The sequence below is a fragment of the Thalassophryne amazonica genome, chromosome 9, assembly GCF_902500255.1.
Source record: "Thalassophryne amazonica chromosome 9, fThaAma1.1, whole genome shotgun sequence".
In the NCBI taxonomy this organism is placed as follows: domain Eukaryota; kingdom Metazoa; phylum Chordata; class Actinopteri; order Batrachoidiformes; family Batrachoididae; genus Thalassophryne; species Thalassophryne amazonica.
This window is the reverse complement of record NC_047111.1, coordinates 238,588-258,510: the sequence shown is the minus strand read 5'-3', so window position 1 is coordinate 258,510 and position 19,923 is coordinate 238,588. Positions and strand designations below refer to the sequence as shown.

Here is a 19,923-nt window from a genome sequence, read left to right as displayed (position 1 = left end):
TCCAGAGCAGTGATGTTTTGGGGCTGTTGCTGGGGAACACGGACATTCAACTCCCTCCACAAATTTTCTATGGGGTTGAGGTCTGGAGACTGGCTTAACCACTCCAGGACCTTGAAATGCTTTTTACGGAGCCACTCCTTCGTTGCCTGAGCAGTGTGTTTGGGATCATTATTGCATCACAGTAGATATGGTGTTCTTGGAATGCAACTTAGCATTCTTCTTCCTCCAAACACGACGAGTTGAGTTTTTAACAAAATGTTCTATTTTGGTTTCATCTGACCACATGATATTCTCCCAGTCCTCTTCTGGATCATCCATATGCTCTCTGGCAAACTTCAGACGGGCCTTGACATGTACTGGCTGAAGCAGGGGGACACGCCTGGCACTGCAGGATTTGAGTCCCTCTCTGCGTAGTGTGTAGCCTTTGTTACTTTGGTCCCAGCTCTCTACAGGTCATTCATCAGGTCCCTCCATGTAGTTCTGGGATTTTTGTTCACCGTTCTCATGATCATTTTGACCCCACGGGATGACAGCTTGCGTGGAGCCCCAGATCGAGGGAGATTATCAATGGTCTTGTATGTCTTCCATTTTCTTACAATTGCTCCCACAGTTGATTTATTCACAAAACCTGCTTGACTATTGTAGATTTACTCTTTCCAGCCTGGTGCACATCTACAATTTTCTTCCTGGTGTCCTTCGACAGCTCTTTGGTCTTGGCCATGGTTGAGTTTGGAGTCTGACTGTTTGAGGCTGTGAACAGGTGTCTTTTAAACAGACAACTTCCAGCAGGTGCCATTAATAGAGGTAACAGGTGGAGGACAGATGAGCTTCTTAAAGAAGTTACAGGTGTGTTAGAGCCAGAAATTTTGCTTGTTTGTTATTGACCAAATATTTATTTTCCACCATAATTTACAAATAAATTCTTTAAAAATCCTAAAATGTGATTTTCTGAATTTTTTTTCTCATTTTGTATCTCATAGTTGAAGTGTACCTATGATGAAAATTACAGACCTATCTCATCTTTTGAAGTCGTAGAACTTGCACAATCAGGGGCTGACTAAATACTTTTTTGCCCCACTGTAGTTCAGATTTTTTTTTTTTTTTTTTTTTTTTTTAACTGAATAGGTGCGGAAAGTATCCTTTGTGGAGAAATTTGTCTTTCACCCAAATTCCCATGGCTGTTGGAATTTGTGCCAAACGCATTGTGAGAAATGATAAGGAATCTATATATTCTATATGAATACCTCCCATCTGGTGAAGAGGGCGCAACAAAGGCTCTTCTTCCTCAGGAAACTGAAACGCGCTGGACTATCCTCCCGACTGCTGGCAAACTTTTACAGGGTCACAATAGAAAGCATCCTCTGTCTTAGTGTGACTGTGTGGTACGGCAGCTGTACGACCCAGGAGAAGAAGAGTCTGGCGCGGGTGGTGCGGACAGCACAGGGCATTGTTGGCTGCCCCCTCCCAGACTTGGACTCCATTTATGAGGGTCGTGTCAAGAAAAGGGCCAAATCTATCACTGCGGACCCCAGTCACCCGGGCCATAGACTGTTTGTACCGCTTCCATCAGGCAAGCGGTACAGAAATATAAGGGTTACTACAAATAGACTGAGACAGTTTTTTTTCTCGGGTTGTCAGAGCTATTAGCCCTTGCCCCCATCCCTTGTAGTTTTTTCATATACACCCCATCATTTTGTAGTTATCGACACATAGAAACATATACACACACACACACACACACACACACACACACACACACACACACACACACACACACACACACACACACACACACACACACACACACACACACACACACATCTTTTTAGGGATTGTAATCATGCATTCAGTATATCTGGCCTGTTTTATTTATTTATGTACAGGGTTTGCAGCTCCTGGCACATTGCACTTTGTTTATAGAACTGTCATGCACACAGCACTTTTATCTATAGAGCTGCTATGTGTACAGCACTTTTTGATATTCCCTACTGCATTTCTTTGCCTACTGTATTTTATGTGTATATAGTTTTTGTCTTTTGTCTTAAATTGTTGTATGAGGTTTTATGTTAGACAAGGTGAAGCTGCAATTTAAATTTTGTTGAATTTTATTCAGTGACAATAAAAGGCATCTTATCTTATCTTATATTTCTGTTTAAACACTTCAACTGTCATGAGTAATAATCACAACAGGGGCTATACTTTGCTCAACTAAATACTTTAGAAGCAGATATCTGTCAAAACCTTTGGCATTCTCATTGTAAAGTGTTTAAAGAACTGGGCTATGCAGTCTGTCCCCCATGCATTCCAAAAACTCCCAGTCCTTGTTACAGGACTGATGTAAAACAAGTTCCTCATCATTATTGACATTATTAACTTTTCAAAGTCATAAAACACATATTTGTCATAATGCACCTCTTCAGCTTTGAGCAGTGTCGTATAGCAGAGGTGACCCTCGCTCCATTCTTCGAGCACCTCACTGCATATCAGACATGTTTTCTGCTTACAGACGTGCAGAGTGCTCTTTTTAGAGAATGCTATGTAATACTCGCATTTACATCGAGGGCATATTTTACTATTATCACACATGCTAACAAATTTAGCAGTGAGAGGACGGTACTTCAGCTGTTTGTGCAGGCTGTAACACGCCCCTGAGCGACACGTCTTGTTACCGTCTCTGCAAAATACGGGGTTATATTTTTGGGTATACTAGTCTGAGGTTTTACAAATTTTACAATAAAACGGACAATTATGAGAAGTAGAGATGTTATAACCCTCGTAGCAAAAATCACATACATATTTCACCCCCAAAAACTCTTTCAGTTTTTTTATCCCATAATAATGGTTTCTGAAGAGAAACAGAAATACTATTTTCTGTTGTGGATCCATTAGCTTTCCTGTCTGGGATTTTGCCAGCTTTCTTTCCCCTTCAGGTCTGAAAAACACCACAAATTTGCATCTCATTTCAAATTTTCCCACCTGCTTGAGAGATACCGGTGTATTAGCCGTTAACCCCATGCTAATTTGTAGCATGTGAGTTCTGCTGATGCAGTAAAAGAGTCAACAACACAACATTACTGTCAGGTTTTAGCCCTGGACCTGCCCCAAATCTGCTTTTGTCCCCCAGTCTCCGTCCATTTCCCTGTCTTGGTCCTTCTGTTTGGCTCTGAGTGTTTATTTTCTGTTTCTTCCACTTTGGTCTTGGTTTTATGATCTGTTACACTTCAGCCACATTAAGTTCTGTTCTAGTTTAGTCTCTGCTTTTTATTTAGTCATACTGTGTTATCACATTAGGTTTTGAGGATTATCACACGTCAGCCACTTATTGAGTTCTAGTTTAGTCTTCATCCTTTACTTTCTGGTTATTCAGTCACTCTGTTTTCAGCACATTAGTCCTTCAGGTTTTTCTGTACACTCCTGCCACATGTTGAGTTCTCATCTAGTTTTGATCCAGCCTTTAATTTTCTGTTCTGTTTCTGCCTTTTCATTTGTTGATTCTGTTTCTCACTTTTGGATTTTAGGAATTTAACATTTGTTCTGTCACATTTCTCTCCTTGCTGCTTTTGTCTGACACGCCCACCTGTCACTCCACTCGTCTCACTCAGCCACGCCTTCTTTCCTGCACCTGCTTCTCATCACGCCCTGATTATCCTCTGCTTTTAAACCCCTTGTCACATCACTCACTGCTAGTTCGTTGTGCATATTGCCTCGTTCCAAGCCTCTCGTGTTTTCTGCCGTAGTCTGTTTTTCTTGCCGTGTATGACCTTCGCCTGTTTTGACCTTGCCTTTTGCCTGAGCCTGTTAACCTGAGAGAGAAAACTGACCCACCTTTCGTCAAAAAAGTGACAGCTGCCAATCAAAATCGGCCACGTCACTAAGCCCCGCCCCCTCTATGACGTCATAGCCAATCAGAATTGATGACGTCACTATGTCCCGCCCCTAAGCCCCTCCCCTAGTCCCGCCTCCAAGCCCCGCCCCTTATGACGTCACAGCCAATCATAATCGATGACGTCATTATGCCCCGCCCCCAAGCCCCGCCCCTAGTCCCGCCTCTGAGCCCCCGCCCCTTATGACGTCACATCCAATCAGAGTCGATGACGTCAGTATGTCCCGCCCCTAAGCCCCGCCCCCCGGCTCCTCCCCTAGTTCCGCCCCTGGCTCCTCCCCTAGCCCCACCCCCAAGCTCCTCCCCTAACCCCGGCCAAGCACCGCCTCCAAGCCATACCTCCCCTCCCACCCAGGGTCTAATATTTTAATGTCATTTTATTTCATGAATTAAAGAATGATTAAAAATACCTAGATCTTTTTAATGTATTAAAGAATTAACTAATTCTGAAATAATTAAACATAAATCACTGTCTATTATTTAATGCCCCTTTAATATCTTTAATTCTTAAATTATTACGTTTCCTTTTCTGTTTTTTAATTCGTAAATTAAAGAAGGGGAACAAATACCCGTCTCTCTCGGCTGTAAGTCTTTGCAGCAAGACGGTCAAATACCCACGCATAGAGCCGCTCGCGGAAACATGACCCCACGGCTGTAAAACCTGTTGCAGACGCTGTGTCTGTGTGAGTGCGTGTGTGTGTGCGTGTGTGTGTGTGTGTGTGTGTGTGTGTGTGTGTGTGTGTGGCGGGACACCCGCTGAGCGGAGATGCTGCCCCGAGGTGATGAACCCGAAGAACAATAAACAATGCTCCTTATCACTCACGCCAGATGATGTTTTCTTTTAAGATATTAGCCGATCGATCATGGGGCGCGGGACACCCGCTGAGCGGAGATGCTGCCCCGAGCCCGAACAATAAACAATGCTCCTTATCACTTACGCCAAACGGTGTTTTTAGAGCAAAAGGTAAGGAATTACGCCCCGCGGACGAAGAAGGGTTTAAAAATCCCCTTTCGACGATAGAGTGACATACAGCATTCACCATGGCGAGACGAACTCCGATCCTCCGCTACATCTGCGAGACACCGGTTAACATCACCATGACAACAGAAGGCTCGCTTGCCCCAAAAAAAGCGAGAATGTACGTCAGCCGTCTGAGCCAGCCGATACCGGAGGAAGATCTGACGTACAGCCTGGAGGGGCACGAACGTTTAACTTACACGTTCGACCCGTATTATGCCCAAGTAAGTTTCTTCACTCTGGCCGAGGGTGAGACTGCCACTCGAGGAACCCCACGGGTGGCGCTTACTTCCGCCGATTGGGGTGTCTTCTCCGCGGCGGCGGGCTCGATGATTCGCGACACGGTCAACCCTGAACCTCCAGGAGATCGGACGCCGGAAAAGAAGAAAACACGCTTCCAACTCACCTGGCTCAGCGCCCAGGGGCCTCGCTATAGGGTGATATTCCAGCGTGGACCTCCTGACACTGTCTCTGAGGGTGAAATTAAGTTGGAGCGGGTTAGTGCCAGCGGCCACGTCAGAAGCGTCACAGCTGCGGCTGAGAGCTGGCATGAGATGTTCAACACCTGCAACGACAGGATTACGGGCCTCTTTACAAGGTGCCTGGCCTGGAGGGACGTTATCGAAGTCCGAAAAAACTTGGCCCCTCTTTTTACTTAAAAAAAAAAAACAAAAAAAAAAACTCTGACGTAGCTCCTCCCCGCATGCACGGGGATTTCTATAAAAAACAGGGGACCACATCTCATTCAAGCATCGGACGCCGAACCAGCATGAGCTCCTCAACCTCTCCCATTGCAGCGGCCGACGACATCGCTTGTGACTGCGCGCTCGACTGTGGAAGAGACCGGCCCTCCCTGAGCCAGGCTTCACGGACCCGCGGTGGGTACGAGAGCCCGTGGGGAGTTCAGCTCGAGGCGGTCTGGGGCGAGATCCATCCTTCTCACGCGCTCTCCAGCCCGGGAGGCGTGGGGTCTCTTCCCGCTGTCACGGAGGCCGCGAGTCCGCGGGAGGTACAAGACCTCGAGCCGGCTGAGAAATACGCCACATCTTTCGCATCTGACCGGCCAGACGGGTTCCTGTCAGAGGAATTCCTGAAAACGGTGAAAGTCGGCGTGGCACACTTACTTTTGGCTGTGATCAAAAGTTACAGACAAAAACTCTGTTACGGGTGTGAGATCGATCACCCCAGCCAGCGCCAGCACGAGTGCCTGGACCCGTTAAATGAATATTTCTTTACCGGACATTTTGAGAGATTAATGGTGAGACTCTGGAGACCGACCTTCATCCCGGCTGTGGTAAAGCTCCTAGCCCAGCGCTTCCTCAACCCATCGGCTGCGAGGGTTCAGGGGGCGGTAGAAAACATCCTCACTGAGCTGAAATACACTGATAATTTTGAAGCAAAGATCAACGAACTGTACACATGTTTCGGTGAAGACGCAGATCTCGACCTGGAGGGGATGGTAGCCGTCTATAACCCAGACGACTGAAGAAAAACCTGCTTTTTTTTTGTTTGTTTTTTTTAAAATATCATTATATTGTTTTACAGTCATGGGTAATTGTGTGATGATTCTCTTTCAAAGCTTGCGGGAAGTTTATATTATACGTGGACTCTCGTATAAGCTGGAGCGGGTAGTCATTCGCAGGCTGGAGATCCCAGACGCCCCGCCTTTATGCGCTATGGAGAGGGTCTTCGACGTTATCAGACGTCGCCCCGGGCCCGGAGTCTGGACAGATCATATCTACAGCGCGGCTCTCCATTCATCTGAAAAATCTCTGTACAACGTATTACTGAAAATCTCTGTTTTGACCACTGACGATTTTACACGGTGTAATACGATGCATCTGCTTACATTATACACTCTGTTTGTGGATGTGATAGCGTGCCGGGTGAAACAGATGGGGGTGTCCAGAGGGGAGATTGTTCCTACACTTTTACAGCTGAATACTGAAATAAACCGTAAATGCGGGGGAGATGTATTACTGAGAGTTTTCCAGTTTTGTACGTGAACGTATGCTTTTTTCCTTCACGTATGCTGTGTTTAATAAACATGAACAATTGTTTTTTTCTCTGTGTGTGACTTTAATGAATGTAATAAAGCACATATTCTAAACCTTATACGGCCTGTGTTCTTTCCTATAATATTGTTGAAAAAGGGTGAAATGTTTTTCATATTGCAAGACAGAGTCATACAAACGAGGTTTTGGTGGAAAAAAGGTGCTCGTATGAATTAATGAGGGGTTTTAACACGGTCTCATTAAAAGGTCGAGGCTGCTCTGTGAGCGCTCTCCGCGGTGCTGAATCAGAGTTCAATTTAACGTTTCCAAGAGCTCCTATTTAAAACGTATACTTTTTTCCTTCACGCATGTTGTGTTTAATAAACATGAACAATTGCTTTTTTCTCTGTGCGTGACTTTAATGAATGTAATAAAGCATATATTCTAAACCTTATACGGCCTGTGTTCTTTCCTATAATATTGTTGAAAAAGGGTGAAATGTTTTACAAATCAAATTTATATAGTGCCAAAACCACAACAAAACAGTTGCCTCAAGGCGCTTCATATTGCAAGACAGAGTCATACAAACGAGGTTTTGGTGGAAAAAAGGTGCTCGTATGAATTAATGAGGGGTTTTAACACGGTCTTATTAAAAGCTCGAGGCTGCTCTGTGAGCGCTCTCCGCGGTGCTGAATCAGAGTTCAATTTAAAACAAAAGACTAATATTTATGGTCGCTAAAACATATAAAAATGCAAAAGGACTATCCGGTTCATCATTCTGAAGAGATCCGTCTTAAAAGATGGGTGATGAGGGTTTAATGAAGGATGTATATTATAGTCCGGTAAATCCGGGGAGTTTTGGAGGGCCGGAGCGTTTACGCAGGGCTCTGCATGATCAACACAGCTCTAAAATTCGTATGAAGCATATCAGAGATTTCCTGTCGGGGGAAGATGCATACACATTACACAAACCTGCCAGGACGCATTTTCCAAGAAATAGAGTATTTGTCACAAACCCGCTTAACCAATTTCAGGCGGATTTATGCGACATGCAGGGGTTATCAGATTTTAACGACGGGTACAAGTACCTGCTGACCGTTATCGATATCTTCTCAAAAAAAGCGTATGCCAGACCTCTGAAGTCAAAGCAAGGGCGCGAAGTCTCACAGGCCTTTGCCTCACTCTTAAAGCAGAGCGGGGTGCCTCTGAAGATGCAGACTGATGCCGGGAAAGAGTTTTTTAACAAACCGTTCAAGGATTTAATGAAAAAACACCGGATTCTACATTTTGCCACCGCAAGTGATCTGAAAGCCTCGGTTGTCGAGAGGTTTAATCGCACGCTAAAGACGAGAATGTGGAGATATTTTACTGCTAAAAACACGAGAAGATACATCGACGTCCTACCGTCTTTACTCACGACTTATAACGAGAGTTATCATAAAAGCATTAAGATGAGGCCGAATGAGGTTAATGATCGAAATGTCGATCAAGTGTTTCAAAATTTGTATGGGGCATCCACCCTACGCAGGAGGCCTGTGAAGTGTAAATATAAGGTCGGAGATATAGTCAGGGTCTCCAAGCTCAGGGGAGTTTTTGATAAAAAATATGAACAAAGTTTTACGGATGAAATGTTCACGGTGTCAGAATGTATACAACGTACGCCGCCCGTTTATAAATTGAAAGATTATGACGGTGAGATCATTGAAGGCTCATTCTATGAACCGGAATTGCAGAAGGTTAAAATAGCAAAAGACAGACCGTATCAGGTTCAAGAAATTATTCGTGAACGTTTTACCAAGGGAAAGAAATTTGTATTTGTCAGATGGAAAAATTGGCCCGAGAAATTTAACTCCTGGGTTCCCGCGGACCAGCTGATGGCCGTATAAATATGAGAACTTCCATCTTCAACCGACATATGAGAAATGGATCGGGATCTGAAACACGGATTTTATATGACTCTGCCTTCAAACGCCAGCCTATTTTATTTTTTTATTTTTTTTTATTTTATTTTTTATTTTATTTTTTTATTTATTTTTTTTAAGTAAAAAGAGGGGCCAAGTTTTTTCGGACTTCGATAACGTCCCTCCAGGCCAGGCACCTTGTAAAGAGGCCCATAATCCTGTCGTTGCAGGTGTTGAACATCTCATGCCAGCTCTCAGCCGCAGCTGTGACGCTTCTGACGTGGCCGCTGGCACTAACCCGCTCCAACTTAATTTCACCCTCAGAGACAGTGTCAGGAGGTCCACGCTGGAATATCACCCTATAGCGAGGCCCCTGGGCGCTGAGCCAGGTGAGTTGGAAGCGTGTTTTCTTCTTTTCCGGCGTCCGATCTCCTGGAGGTTCAGGGTTGACCGTGTCGCGAATCATCGAGCCCGCCGCCGCGGAGAAGACACCCCAATCGGCGGAAGTAAGCGCCACCCGTGGGGTTCCTCGAGTGGCAGTCTCACCCTCGGCCAGAGTGAAGAAACTTACTTGGGCATAATACGGGTCGAACGTGTAAGTTAAACGTTCGTGCCCCTCTAGGCTGTACGTCAGATCTTCCTCCGGTATCGGCTGGCTCAGACGGCTGACGTACATTCTCGCTTTTTTTGGGGCAAGCGAGCCTTCTGTTGTCATGGTGATGTTAACCGGTGTCTCGCAGATGTAGCGGAGGATCGGAGTTCGTCTCGCCATGGTGAATGCTGTATGTCACTCTATCGTCGAAAGGGGATTTTTAAACCCTTCTTCGTCCGCGAGGCGTAATTCCTTACCTTTTGCTCTAAAAACACCGTTTGGCGTAAGTGATAAGGAGCATTGTTTATTGTTCGGGCTCGGGGCAGCATCTCCGCTCAGCGGGTGTCCCGCGCCCCATGATCGATCGGCTAATATCTTAAAAGAAAACATCATCTGGCGTGAGTGATAAGGAGCATTGTTTATTGTTCTTCGGGTTCATCACCTCGGGGCAGCATCTCCGCTCAGCGGGTGTCCCGCCACACACACACACACACACACACACACACACACACACACGCACACACACTCACACAGACACAGCGTCTGCAACAGGTTTTACAGCCGTGGGGTCATGTTTCCGCGAGCAGCTCTATGCGTGGGTATTTGACCGTCTTGCTGCAAAGACTTACAGCCGAGAGAGACGGGTATTTGTTCCCCTTCTTTAATTTACGAATTAAAAAACAGAAAAGGAAACGTAATAATTTAAGAATTAAAGATATTAAAGGGGCATTAAATAATAGACAGTGATTTATGTTTAATTATTTCAGAATTAGTTAATTCTTTAATACATTAAAAAGATCTAGGTATTTTTAATCGTTCTTTAATTCATGAAATAAAATGACATTAAAATATTAGACCCTGGGTGGGAGGGGAGGTATGGCTTGGAGGCGGTGCTTGGCCGGGGTTAGGGGAGGAGCTTGGGGGTGGGGCTAGGGGAGGAGCCAGGGGCGGAACTAGGGGAGGAGCCGGGGGGCGGGGCTTAGGGGCGGGACATACTGACGTCATCGACTCTGATTGGATGTGACGTCATAAGGGGCGGGGGCTCAGAGGCGGGACTAGGGGCGGGGCTTGGGGGCGGGGCATAATGACGTCATCGATTATGATTGGCTGTGATGTCATAAGGGGCGGGGCTTGGAGGCGGGACTAGGGGAGGGGCTTAGGGGCGGGACATAGTGACGTCATCAATTCTGATTGGCTATGACGTCATAGAGGGGGCGGGGCTTAGTGACGTGGCCGATTTTGATTGGCAGCTGTCACTTTTTTGACGAAAGGTGGGTCAGTTTTCTCTCTAACCTGCTTCTCTGTGCCTGAACCCTGCTTGTTTTTGTCTCAGTTTTTTGCCTCCTCTGATACACCTGTTTGCCCGTGCTGGAACTCTGGCTGTTACTGACCACGCCGCCGCCTCACGACTGTCTGTACCTCCGCCTGCCTGCTTGTGACCCTGTGTATCGACCAGAGCCTGTTTTTTGAATTAAACCTTTTTCTAAATCCGTTCTCTGAGCCATGAGTCTGCATTTGTGTCCACCTGCCTGTTGTGCCAAGTCCTCAAAGTTCCTGACAATTACTTTACAAAGAAACTAAAGACTATTTCTTTAATTACTTCAAAAAAGACTTTTATTTTAAATAACAAAGAAAATTATGACAGTTTATGGTTTTATGACTCTTTTGACAATATATATCAATTTCAATTTCAATTTTTCAATTTATTTTCATTTATATAGCGCCAAATCACAACAGAGTTGCCTCAAGGTGCTTCACACAAGTACGATCTAACCTTACTAACCCCCAGAGCAACAGTGGTAAGGAAAAACTCCCTCTGAAGAAGAAACCTCAAGCAGACCAGACTCAAAGGGGTGACCCTCTGCCTGGGCCATGATACAGAGACAACAAATACAGTATAATTTGTCAGCATTAAACAAGAAGAAAAACAGAAGAACTACCAAGGTCACCGGCCACTAGCCCTAAACTTCACTAAAAGACCCAGAATTTAGGTAAAATTGAGGCACGCTCCATTTACTAAAAAAATGAATTTAAAATAATAAAAAGTGTAAAACAAAACTATTGTTATGTGTCGGACGCAGCTCGGAGAACCGACCAGCGTTTGAAGGACCCAGTATGAAATAAGCAGAGCACGGTACAAAGGCTAACTGAATTTAATACATAACAGTGATAATACAAAAAGGTGCGGTCTGGCGTGGTGCGCTCCCAGCAGCGCTAACGGTCCGGAGCCAGAAGCTGTTTCGGACCCAAGGACCCCGCCGACACCCCCCAGGTGGCCGCAACAACCGAGTCTGTGAAAGAAGGAACCATTATGTGAGTCCACACTCTACACACAGAACACTTAAAAGGTGTACAAACAGCAAACACTTCCTGGCTTGATTACTGATCAGCTTCCCAACCTGCAGGCATGGAACATCCAGTTCACAAAACTCCACCGCAGTGGAAGCTGATACATGACTAACAAACAGCTCAATACAGTAAGGTGTGAGGGACACCACATTTACTGACTGTATAACTGTTAGTCACAAAATCTAACGTACCTCAGGAAGTGTGCTGACGAGCGTGAGACCTCACCCCCTCCTCTTTCACAGACCGTGCATCAAACCTGGACGTTCTCAGCATCCGCTGTTGATGAGATGGCTCCCAAGACGACGATCTCACCCGTCTGGTCACAAGGTCGAGTCTCTGGCAAATACACACTGTGCACTCCAGTCTTAAATGCCAACATGTTCCAATCCATCCAGATGCACCACAGCTGTGAGTCCTGACGAGTCGCAGGTGATCAGGGTGAGGTCCTGACAGCCTCAGCAACACAGCCACTCAGTCCCAAATGCACGCCACCTGGGAGGAAAACCAAAAGACAGAAACAAACCGGCAGCCAGGCCCCCCCAGCCATATAACAACTATGCCAGTATGCTGCCATATGAAAGGGCAAATAAGTGTGTCTTAAGTCTGGACTTGAAAGTCTTCACAGTATCTGACTGTTTTATTGATGCAGGGAGATCATTCCACAGAACAGGGGCACAATAAGAGAAAGATCTGTGACCCACAGACTTCTTATTCACCCGAGGGACACAAAGTAGTCCTGCACCACATAAAGCCCGGGCCGGTACATAAGGTTTAATTAGGTCAGCTAGGTAGGGAGGTGCCAGTCCGTGAACAATTTTACAGGTTAATAACAGAACCTTAAAATCTGATCTCACTGGGACAGGAAGCCAGTGAAGAGACGCCAAAATGGGTGTAATGTGGTCAAACTTTCTGCTTCGTGTCAAAAGTCTGGCAGCAGCATTTTGAACCAGTTGGAGAGCCCTAATGCTGGACTGTGGTAAACCAGAAAATAGAACATTGCAGTAGTCCAATCTAGAAGAGACAAACGCATGGATCAGGGTCTCAGCATCAGCCATAGACAGGATGGGACGAACCTTTGATACATATATATATATTTTATATATATTTTTATACATATATTTTGCAGGTGGAAGAAAGCAGTCCTAGTAATATCTCTAATGTGGAGGTCATTTCTAATGTGTATGATATGTCCTTGTTTTCTCTCTGACAGCTGTGAACGGTAATGTGGCAACAGTTCTGTGCATGCTCGTGTTCACGTGCACGGACACATAGAGACAGATATGAGACTACATGTCACACAGCAGTGAGGAAGCATGGAATATTTCATTCCTGATATAAAAAGAGCAGAGAATACAGGAAGTATGGTCCGTCTGTTCCTCTTTGTTCATGCCCATAGACTTTAATGAAACTACATGTATGAAATATAAACATCCCTCCCCTCATCCTCCCCCTCCCTCGTGTGCACACTGACCGGTGCTCAGTCCAGTCAAGTGAACCCTTCGTGCTGTTCACAAAGTTTGCACAGATAATTCCATTTGGCCCAGCCTGGGTGCATGGTCATCACTGTGTGTGCTGAGACATGGCTGTTGTCATTGTTTGCACACACTCATACACCACCGCGCCCTGCACATTGGAGCACACTTGTGACAATATGTGTTCCCCAGCATTGCATTGTGCTGACGCGGCGGTCAGCTGGAGTCGAGGAACGCACTCACTGGTCGTGGGCTGTGATCATCTCCCACCCTGCTTGATTTCAAATGACATCCAATCCATGACTAGATGTCAACCACAGTCCACTGACAAAGGTGTAACATTGCAGTGGCTGTGATTATGTCAGTAAGGACATCACATCACCGACGAGCTCACATGAATGAGCAAGCAGGTGGGCGTGTCAGGGGGAGCACTGTGGTTGTCTCTCTTCTGTCTTTGATGATTTATTTTACTTTATGTTATTTGTACTTTATTTATTAACTTTATTTCCTTATTTTATATATTTGTTTCTTATTCATTCATTTATTTAATCATTGTTCTATTTTAGTTGTATATTTATCAAGTAATTTTGTATTGTGTTAATGCATCATTTTTACACAAGGCCAACATATGGCCATCAGGTATTACCAAGACCTGGCATCTGTCTGTCTCTCTGTCCATCCGTCCATCCATTTGTCAGTCTGTCCGTCCGTCCATCCGTCAGTCTGTCTGTCCGTCCATCCATCCATCCGTCAGTCTGTCCATCCATCCGTCAGTCTGTCCGTCCATCCATCTGTCTGTCTGTCTGTCCGTCCGTCCATCCATCCGTCAGTCTATCTGTCCGTCCATCCATCCGTCAGTCTGTCTGTCCGTCCGTCCATCCGTCAGTCTGTCTGTCCATCCATCCGTCAGTCTGTCTGTCCGTCCGTCCATCCGTCAGTCTGTCTGTCCATCCATCCGTCAGTCTGTCTGTCCGTCCATCCGTCAGTCTGTCTGTCTGTCCGTCAGTCAGTCTGTCTGTCCGTCCATCCGTCAGTCTGTCCGTCCATCCGTCAGTCTGTCCGTCCATCCGTCCATCCGTCAGTCTGTCTGTCCGTCCATCCGTCAGTCTGTCCGTCCTTCCGTCCGTCAGTCTGTCCGTCCGTCCGTCAGTCTGTCTGTCTGTCCGTCCATCGTCAGTCTGTCCGTCCATCCGTCAGTCTGTCTGTCTGTCTGTCCATCTGTCCATCTGTCTGTGTACAGCATAAGTCCACTTCTATTGCTGCCACAGTCTTCAAATTCACAGGGAACATAATTGGGACACAGACCTTGGACAAGTTCAAAGTTGGCTAACCTTGACCTATTTTAAGAAATATTTTAAGAGGTTAAAAAGTCAAATTCTGTTTGAATCTGTTCTGCTTTGTTTTTGAGTGACGCGGGTGACAGCCAATCAGAGTAGAGCTGCACCATGACATCAGAGGCTGGTCTCAACTGCTTTGCTTTGTGTTTAGATGCATGTCTCTCATATATTATGTAAAGGCTACGAGAAATAAACACTTAAAACCGAAAACGCAACTTTTGGAACCTAATACTGTCAGGACAGGCAGGAGCATGTCACCAGAAGTGGCTGGACCCGCAATGCAAACTCACAGGCAAGTCTTTGGTGTAGGAGAAATCATGGTCTTTATTCCAGGCTTGGTTTTGGTACACATGTAACCAGTCAGCGTGGCAGAGGTACAAACATGATCAGGCTGAGACACAGTCACAAACGAGCAGGGTTCAGAGGCACAACCAAACTCGGACATCCGGGATGAAGCAAAAGGCATGGTCGAGGTAAACAGAGAAAGAATCAGAACACGGCAAGACAAAAACAGGACTAGGGTGCTGGAAAGTGTACTAAGACAACAATCTGGCAAGGAAGTGAAGAACTGTGTGGGGTTTAAATGCATGTGGACTAATTAGTAACAGGTGGTGTTAACAAGGTGCACGTGAGAGGAATGATCCAGGAAGGGGGCATGGCTAATGAACAAAGATACTATGTTGTGCAAGACAGTGAGGGAAAAGAACACAAGGTGGAGAGAAGAAAAGACAAATATGTGTGAACAGGAGTCAAGTGTGTGACTAAAGGGAGTGAGCACAGTGGAGTGATGTAATAGACAAAGACACGGGAGCAGGTGCAAGAGTGTGCACTCTGATAATGAGTGTGCACTGTGATAGTGAATGTAAATGATAATATGTGCATGTTGATCATGACTGTTAATGATATTGAGTGTGCACTGTGATAGTGACTGTAAATGATAATGAGTGCACTGTGATAGTGATTGTAAATGATAATGTGTGCATGTTGATCGTGACTGTAAATGATAATGAGTGTGCACTGTGATAGTGACTGTTAATGATAATGAGTGTGCACTGTGATAGTGACTGTTAATGATAATGAGTGCACTGTGATAGTGACTGTGAATGATAATGAGTGCACTGTGATAGTGACTGTAAATGATAATGAGTGTGCACTGTGATAGTGACTGTAAATGATAATGAGTGTACACTGTGATAGTGACTGTTAATGAGTGTGCACTGTGATAGTGACTGTAAATGATAATGAGTGTACACTGTGATAGTGACTGTTAATGAGTGTACACTGTGATAGTGACTGTTAATGAGTTTACACTGTGATAGTGACTGTAAATGAGTGTGCACTGTGATAGTGACTGTAAATGATAATGAGTGTGCACTGTGATAGTGACTGTTAATGATAATGAGTTTACACTGTGATAGTGACTGTTAATGAGTTTACACTGTGATAGTGACTGTAAATGAGTGTACACTGTGATAGTGACTGTTAATAAGTGTGCACTGTGATAGTGACTGTTAATGAGTGTACACTGTGATAGTGACTGTTAATGAGTTTACACTGTGATAGTGACTGTAAATGAGTGTGCACTGTGATAGTGACTGTAAATGATAATGAGTGTGCACTGTGATAGTGACTGTAAATGATAATGAGTTTACACTGTGATAGTGACTGTTAATGAGTGTACACTGTGATAGTGACTGTTAATGAGTTTACACTGTGATAGTGACTGTAAATGAGTGTACACTGTGATAGTGACTGTTAATGAGTGTGCACTGTGATAGTGACTGTTAATGAGTGTGCACTGTGATAGTGACTGTAAATGATAATGAGTGTGCACTGTGATAGTGACTGTAAATGAGTGTGCACTGTGATAGTGACTGTAAATGATAATGAGTGTGCACTGTGATAGTGACTGTAAATGAGTGTGCACTGTGATAGTGACTGTAAATGATAATGAGTGTGCACTGTGATAGTGACTGTTAATGAGTGTGCACTGTGATAGTGACTGTAAATGATAATGAGTGTGCACTGTGATAGTGACTGTAAATGAGTGTGCACTATGATAGTGACTGTAAATGATAATGAGTGTGCACTGTGATAGTGACTGTAAATGATAATGAGTGTGCACTGTGATAGTGACTGTAAATGAGTGTGCACTGTGATAGTGACTGTAAATGATAATGAGTGTGCACTGTGATAGTGACTGTTAATGAGTGTGCACTATGATAGTGACTGTAAATGATAATGAGTGTGCACTGTGATAGTGACTGTAAATGAGTGTGCACTGTGATAGTGACTGTAAATGATAATGAGTGTGCACTGTGATAGTGACTGTAAATGATAATGAGTGTGCACTGTGATAGTGACTGTAAATGATAATGAGTGTGCACTGTGATAGTGACTGTAAATGATAATGAGTGTGCACTGTGATAGTGACTGTAAATGATAATGAGTGTGCACTGTGATAGTGACTGTAAATGAGTGTGCACTGTGATAGTGACTGTAAATGAGTGTGCACTATGATAGTGACTGTAAATGATAATGAGTGTGCACTGTGATCATGTGGGTTTGGGGAGTTGCTCCCTTTCAAACTGCCTTCTGATGAATATTTCAGGGAATCTCTGTCCAGTCGGTTGAAGGGGACCCGCTGACGCACGCGGTGCTGTGCACGCACACAAAGCCGAGGAGCTGGTCATTCACATGCTGAGCGGATCGCCAGTAGCCACCGTTAAGAGGCGCTTTTTGCCAGTTCTGTCGGGACCGAACCGCGCAGTTTGCGCACTGGGCGGACTGCAGCAGTCAGTGATCCAGGAGAACCGGCTCAGCGACACCTTGGATGAAATGCGTCACTGGCATACAGGCTTTTTTAATCCACACCACGGAGGCTTTCCTGCTGTGACTGCTTGATCCGGTAAGAGCTTTCTTCTTCTTCTTTTGTGGTGGGGTCTGCGGGCCGGGTTCGTCTGATGTCTGGACCGCAGTCCGATCCGATGTGGATCTGATGTGTTTTCTGTGCGCTGCAGGTGGAACTGTGATCTGAGGCTGGAGCGGCTTCACAGACACACCGGTACCGGATGACGGCCCGCGGCTCGGAGGCGTCCGGAGCGCCGGTGCCTCTGCACCGGTTTTTCACGGCCAGTAACGGCACGTGCGCCGACAAGGTCCGCCTTTTCCCTCCCTTCTCCTCCACCTTCGCCCTGCTCCTGCTGATGGGCGTGCTCGTGTGGATCGTACTCGTTTCCTTGGCAACGTTCCATTTCCACAAGAGGAAGCTTCGGAACAGGAAGATGCAGCGCGCGCAGGAGGAGTATGAACGCGACAGTCGCAGCCCGGCGCGCGCCACTGGCGGGCCCGCGAGACCGTGCGTCATCGTCCGGCCGGTCAGATGTGAGGAGGAGGAAAAGCCAGGGAGCGCTGACGTCACCGCCGAGCTGGAAGAGGCGTTGTGCTCGTGACTGGTGTGGACCACGCAGGACCAGCAATAAAGGACCAGGACGCACTGGACCGAGGCAGAGGGTCCCAACCTGACATCCCAGTCATGACACCACTGAGGCTGAGCTGAGGACAGTTCACCGGCCCTGTGCTTTGGTCCAGTGTCCCCACAGTCTTCAGTGTGGACAGACCTGTCACACTTCCTTCGAGGTTTGCTCAGAATTAATCACCCCATGGAGTTTCTTCACCTTCACAGTTATCATTGAGAGTCACTACCCAGATATTGAGGGGCCTCATTCTTAAAAAAAAAAAAAAAAAAAAAAAACTGTTTAGGAATCACCAGCCTCAACCCAGCTCGTTCTACAGAGGGATAATGGTGTTAATCCTGATGTAGTCAGCATCACGCGGACTTGGTTTAGTCCTGATTTTGATCTTTAGACACGTACCCCAGGTATTGTTCTTCAGGCCTCGACTCGGCTTGTTCTACAGAGGGATAATGGTGTTAATCCTGATGTAGTCAGCATCACGCGGACTTGGTTTAGTCCTGATTTTGATCTTTAGACACGTACCTCAGGTATTGTTCTTCAGGCCTCGACTCGGCTTGTTCTACAGAGGGATAATGGTGTTAATCCTGGTGTAGTCAGCATCACGCGGACTTGGTTTGGTCCTGATTTTGATCTTTAGACACGTACCCCAGGTATTGTTCTTCAGGCCTCTACCCGGCTCGTTCTACAGAGGGATAATGGTGTTAATCCTGGTGTAGTCAGCATCACGCGGACTTGGTTTGGTCCTGATTTTGATCTTTAGACACGTACCCCAGGTATTGTTCTTCAGGCCTCTACCCGGCTCGTTCTACAGAGGGATAATGGTGTTAATCCTGGTGTAGTCAGCATCACGCGGACTTGGTTTGGTCCTGATTTTGATCTTTAGACACGTACCCCAGGTATTGTTCTTCAGGCCTCTACCCGGCTCGTTCTACAGAGGGATAATGGTGTTAATCCTGGTGTAGTCAGCATCATACAGACTTGGTTTAGTCCTGATTTTGATCTTTAGACACGTACCTCAGGTATTGTTCTTCAGGCCTCGACTCGGCTTGTTCTACAGAGGGATAATGGTGTTAATCCTGATGTAGTCAGCATCACGCGGACTTGGTTTAGTCCTGATTTTGATCTTTAGACACGTACCCCAGGTATTGTTCTTCAGGCCTCGACTCGGCTTGTTCTACAGAGGGATAATGGTGTTAATCCTGATGTAGTCAGCATCACGCGGACTTGGTTTAGTCCTGATTTTGATCTTTAGACACGTACCTCAGGTATTGTTCTTCAGGCCTCGACTCGGCTTGTTCTACAGAGGGATAATGGTGTTAATCCTGGTGTAGTCAGCATCACGCGGACTTGGTTTGGTCCTGATTTTGATCTTTAGACACGTACCCCAGGTATTGTTCTTCAGGCCTCTACCCGGCTCGTTCTACAGAGGGATAATGGTGTTAATCCTGGTGTAGTCAGCATCACGCGGACTTGGTTTGGTCCTGATTTTGATCTTTAGACACGTACCCCAGGTATTGTTCTTCAGGCCTCTACCCGGCTCGTTCTACAGAGGGATAATGGTGTTAATCCTGGTGTAGTCAGCATCATACAGACTTGGTTTAGTCCTGATTTTGATCTTTAGACACGTACCTCAGGTATTGTTCTTCAGGCCTCGACTCGGCTTGTTCTACAGAGGGATAATGGTGTTAATCCTGGTGTAGTCAGCATCACGCGGACTTGGTTTGGTCCTGATTTTGATCTTTAGACACGTACCCCAGGTATTGTTCTTCAGGCCTCTACCCGGCTCGTTCTACAGAGGGATAATGGTGTTAATCCTGGTGTAGTCAGCATCACGCGGACTTGGTTTGGTCCTGATTTTGATCTTTAGACACGTACCCCAGGTATTGTTCTTCAGGCCTCTA

General features: G+C 45.8%; 1 protein-coding gene across 1 annotated transcript; it reads left to right on the top strand.

Moving 5' to 3' along the window:
• Window positions 1-17,359: 17,359 nt before the first annotated feature.
• On the top strand, window positions 17,360-18,067 carry LOC117516462 (uncharacterized protein C11orf87 homolog). Its single transcript, XM_034177376.1, has 2 exons — window positions 17,360-17,454; window positions 17,567-18,067. Exon 2 carries the CDS (start codon window positions 17,618-17,620, stop codon window positions 17,996-17,998), a length of 381 nt encoding a protein of 126 aa, XP_034033267.1. The 5' UTR covers window positions 17,360-17,454; window positions 17,567-17,617; the 3' UTR covers window positions 17,999-18,067.
• The last annotated feature ends 1,856 nt before the right edge of the window (window positions 18,068-19,923 follow it).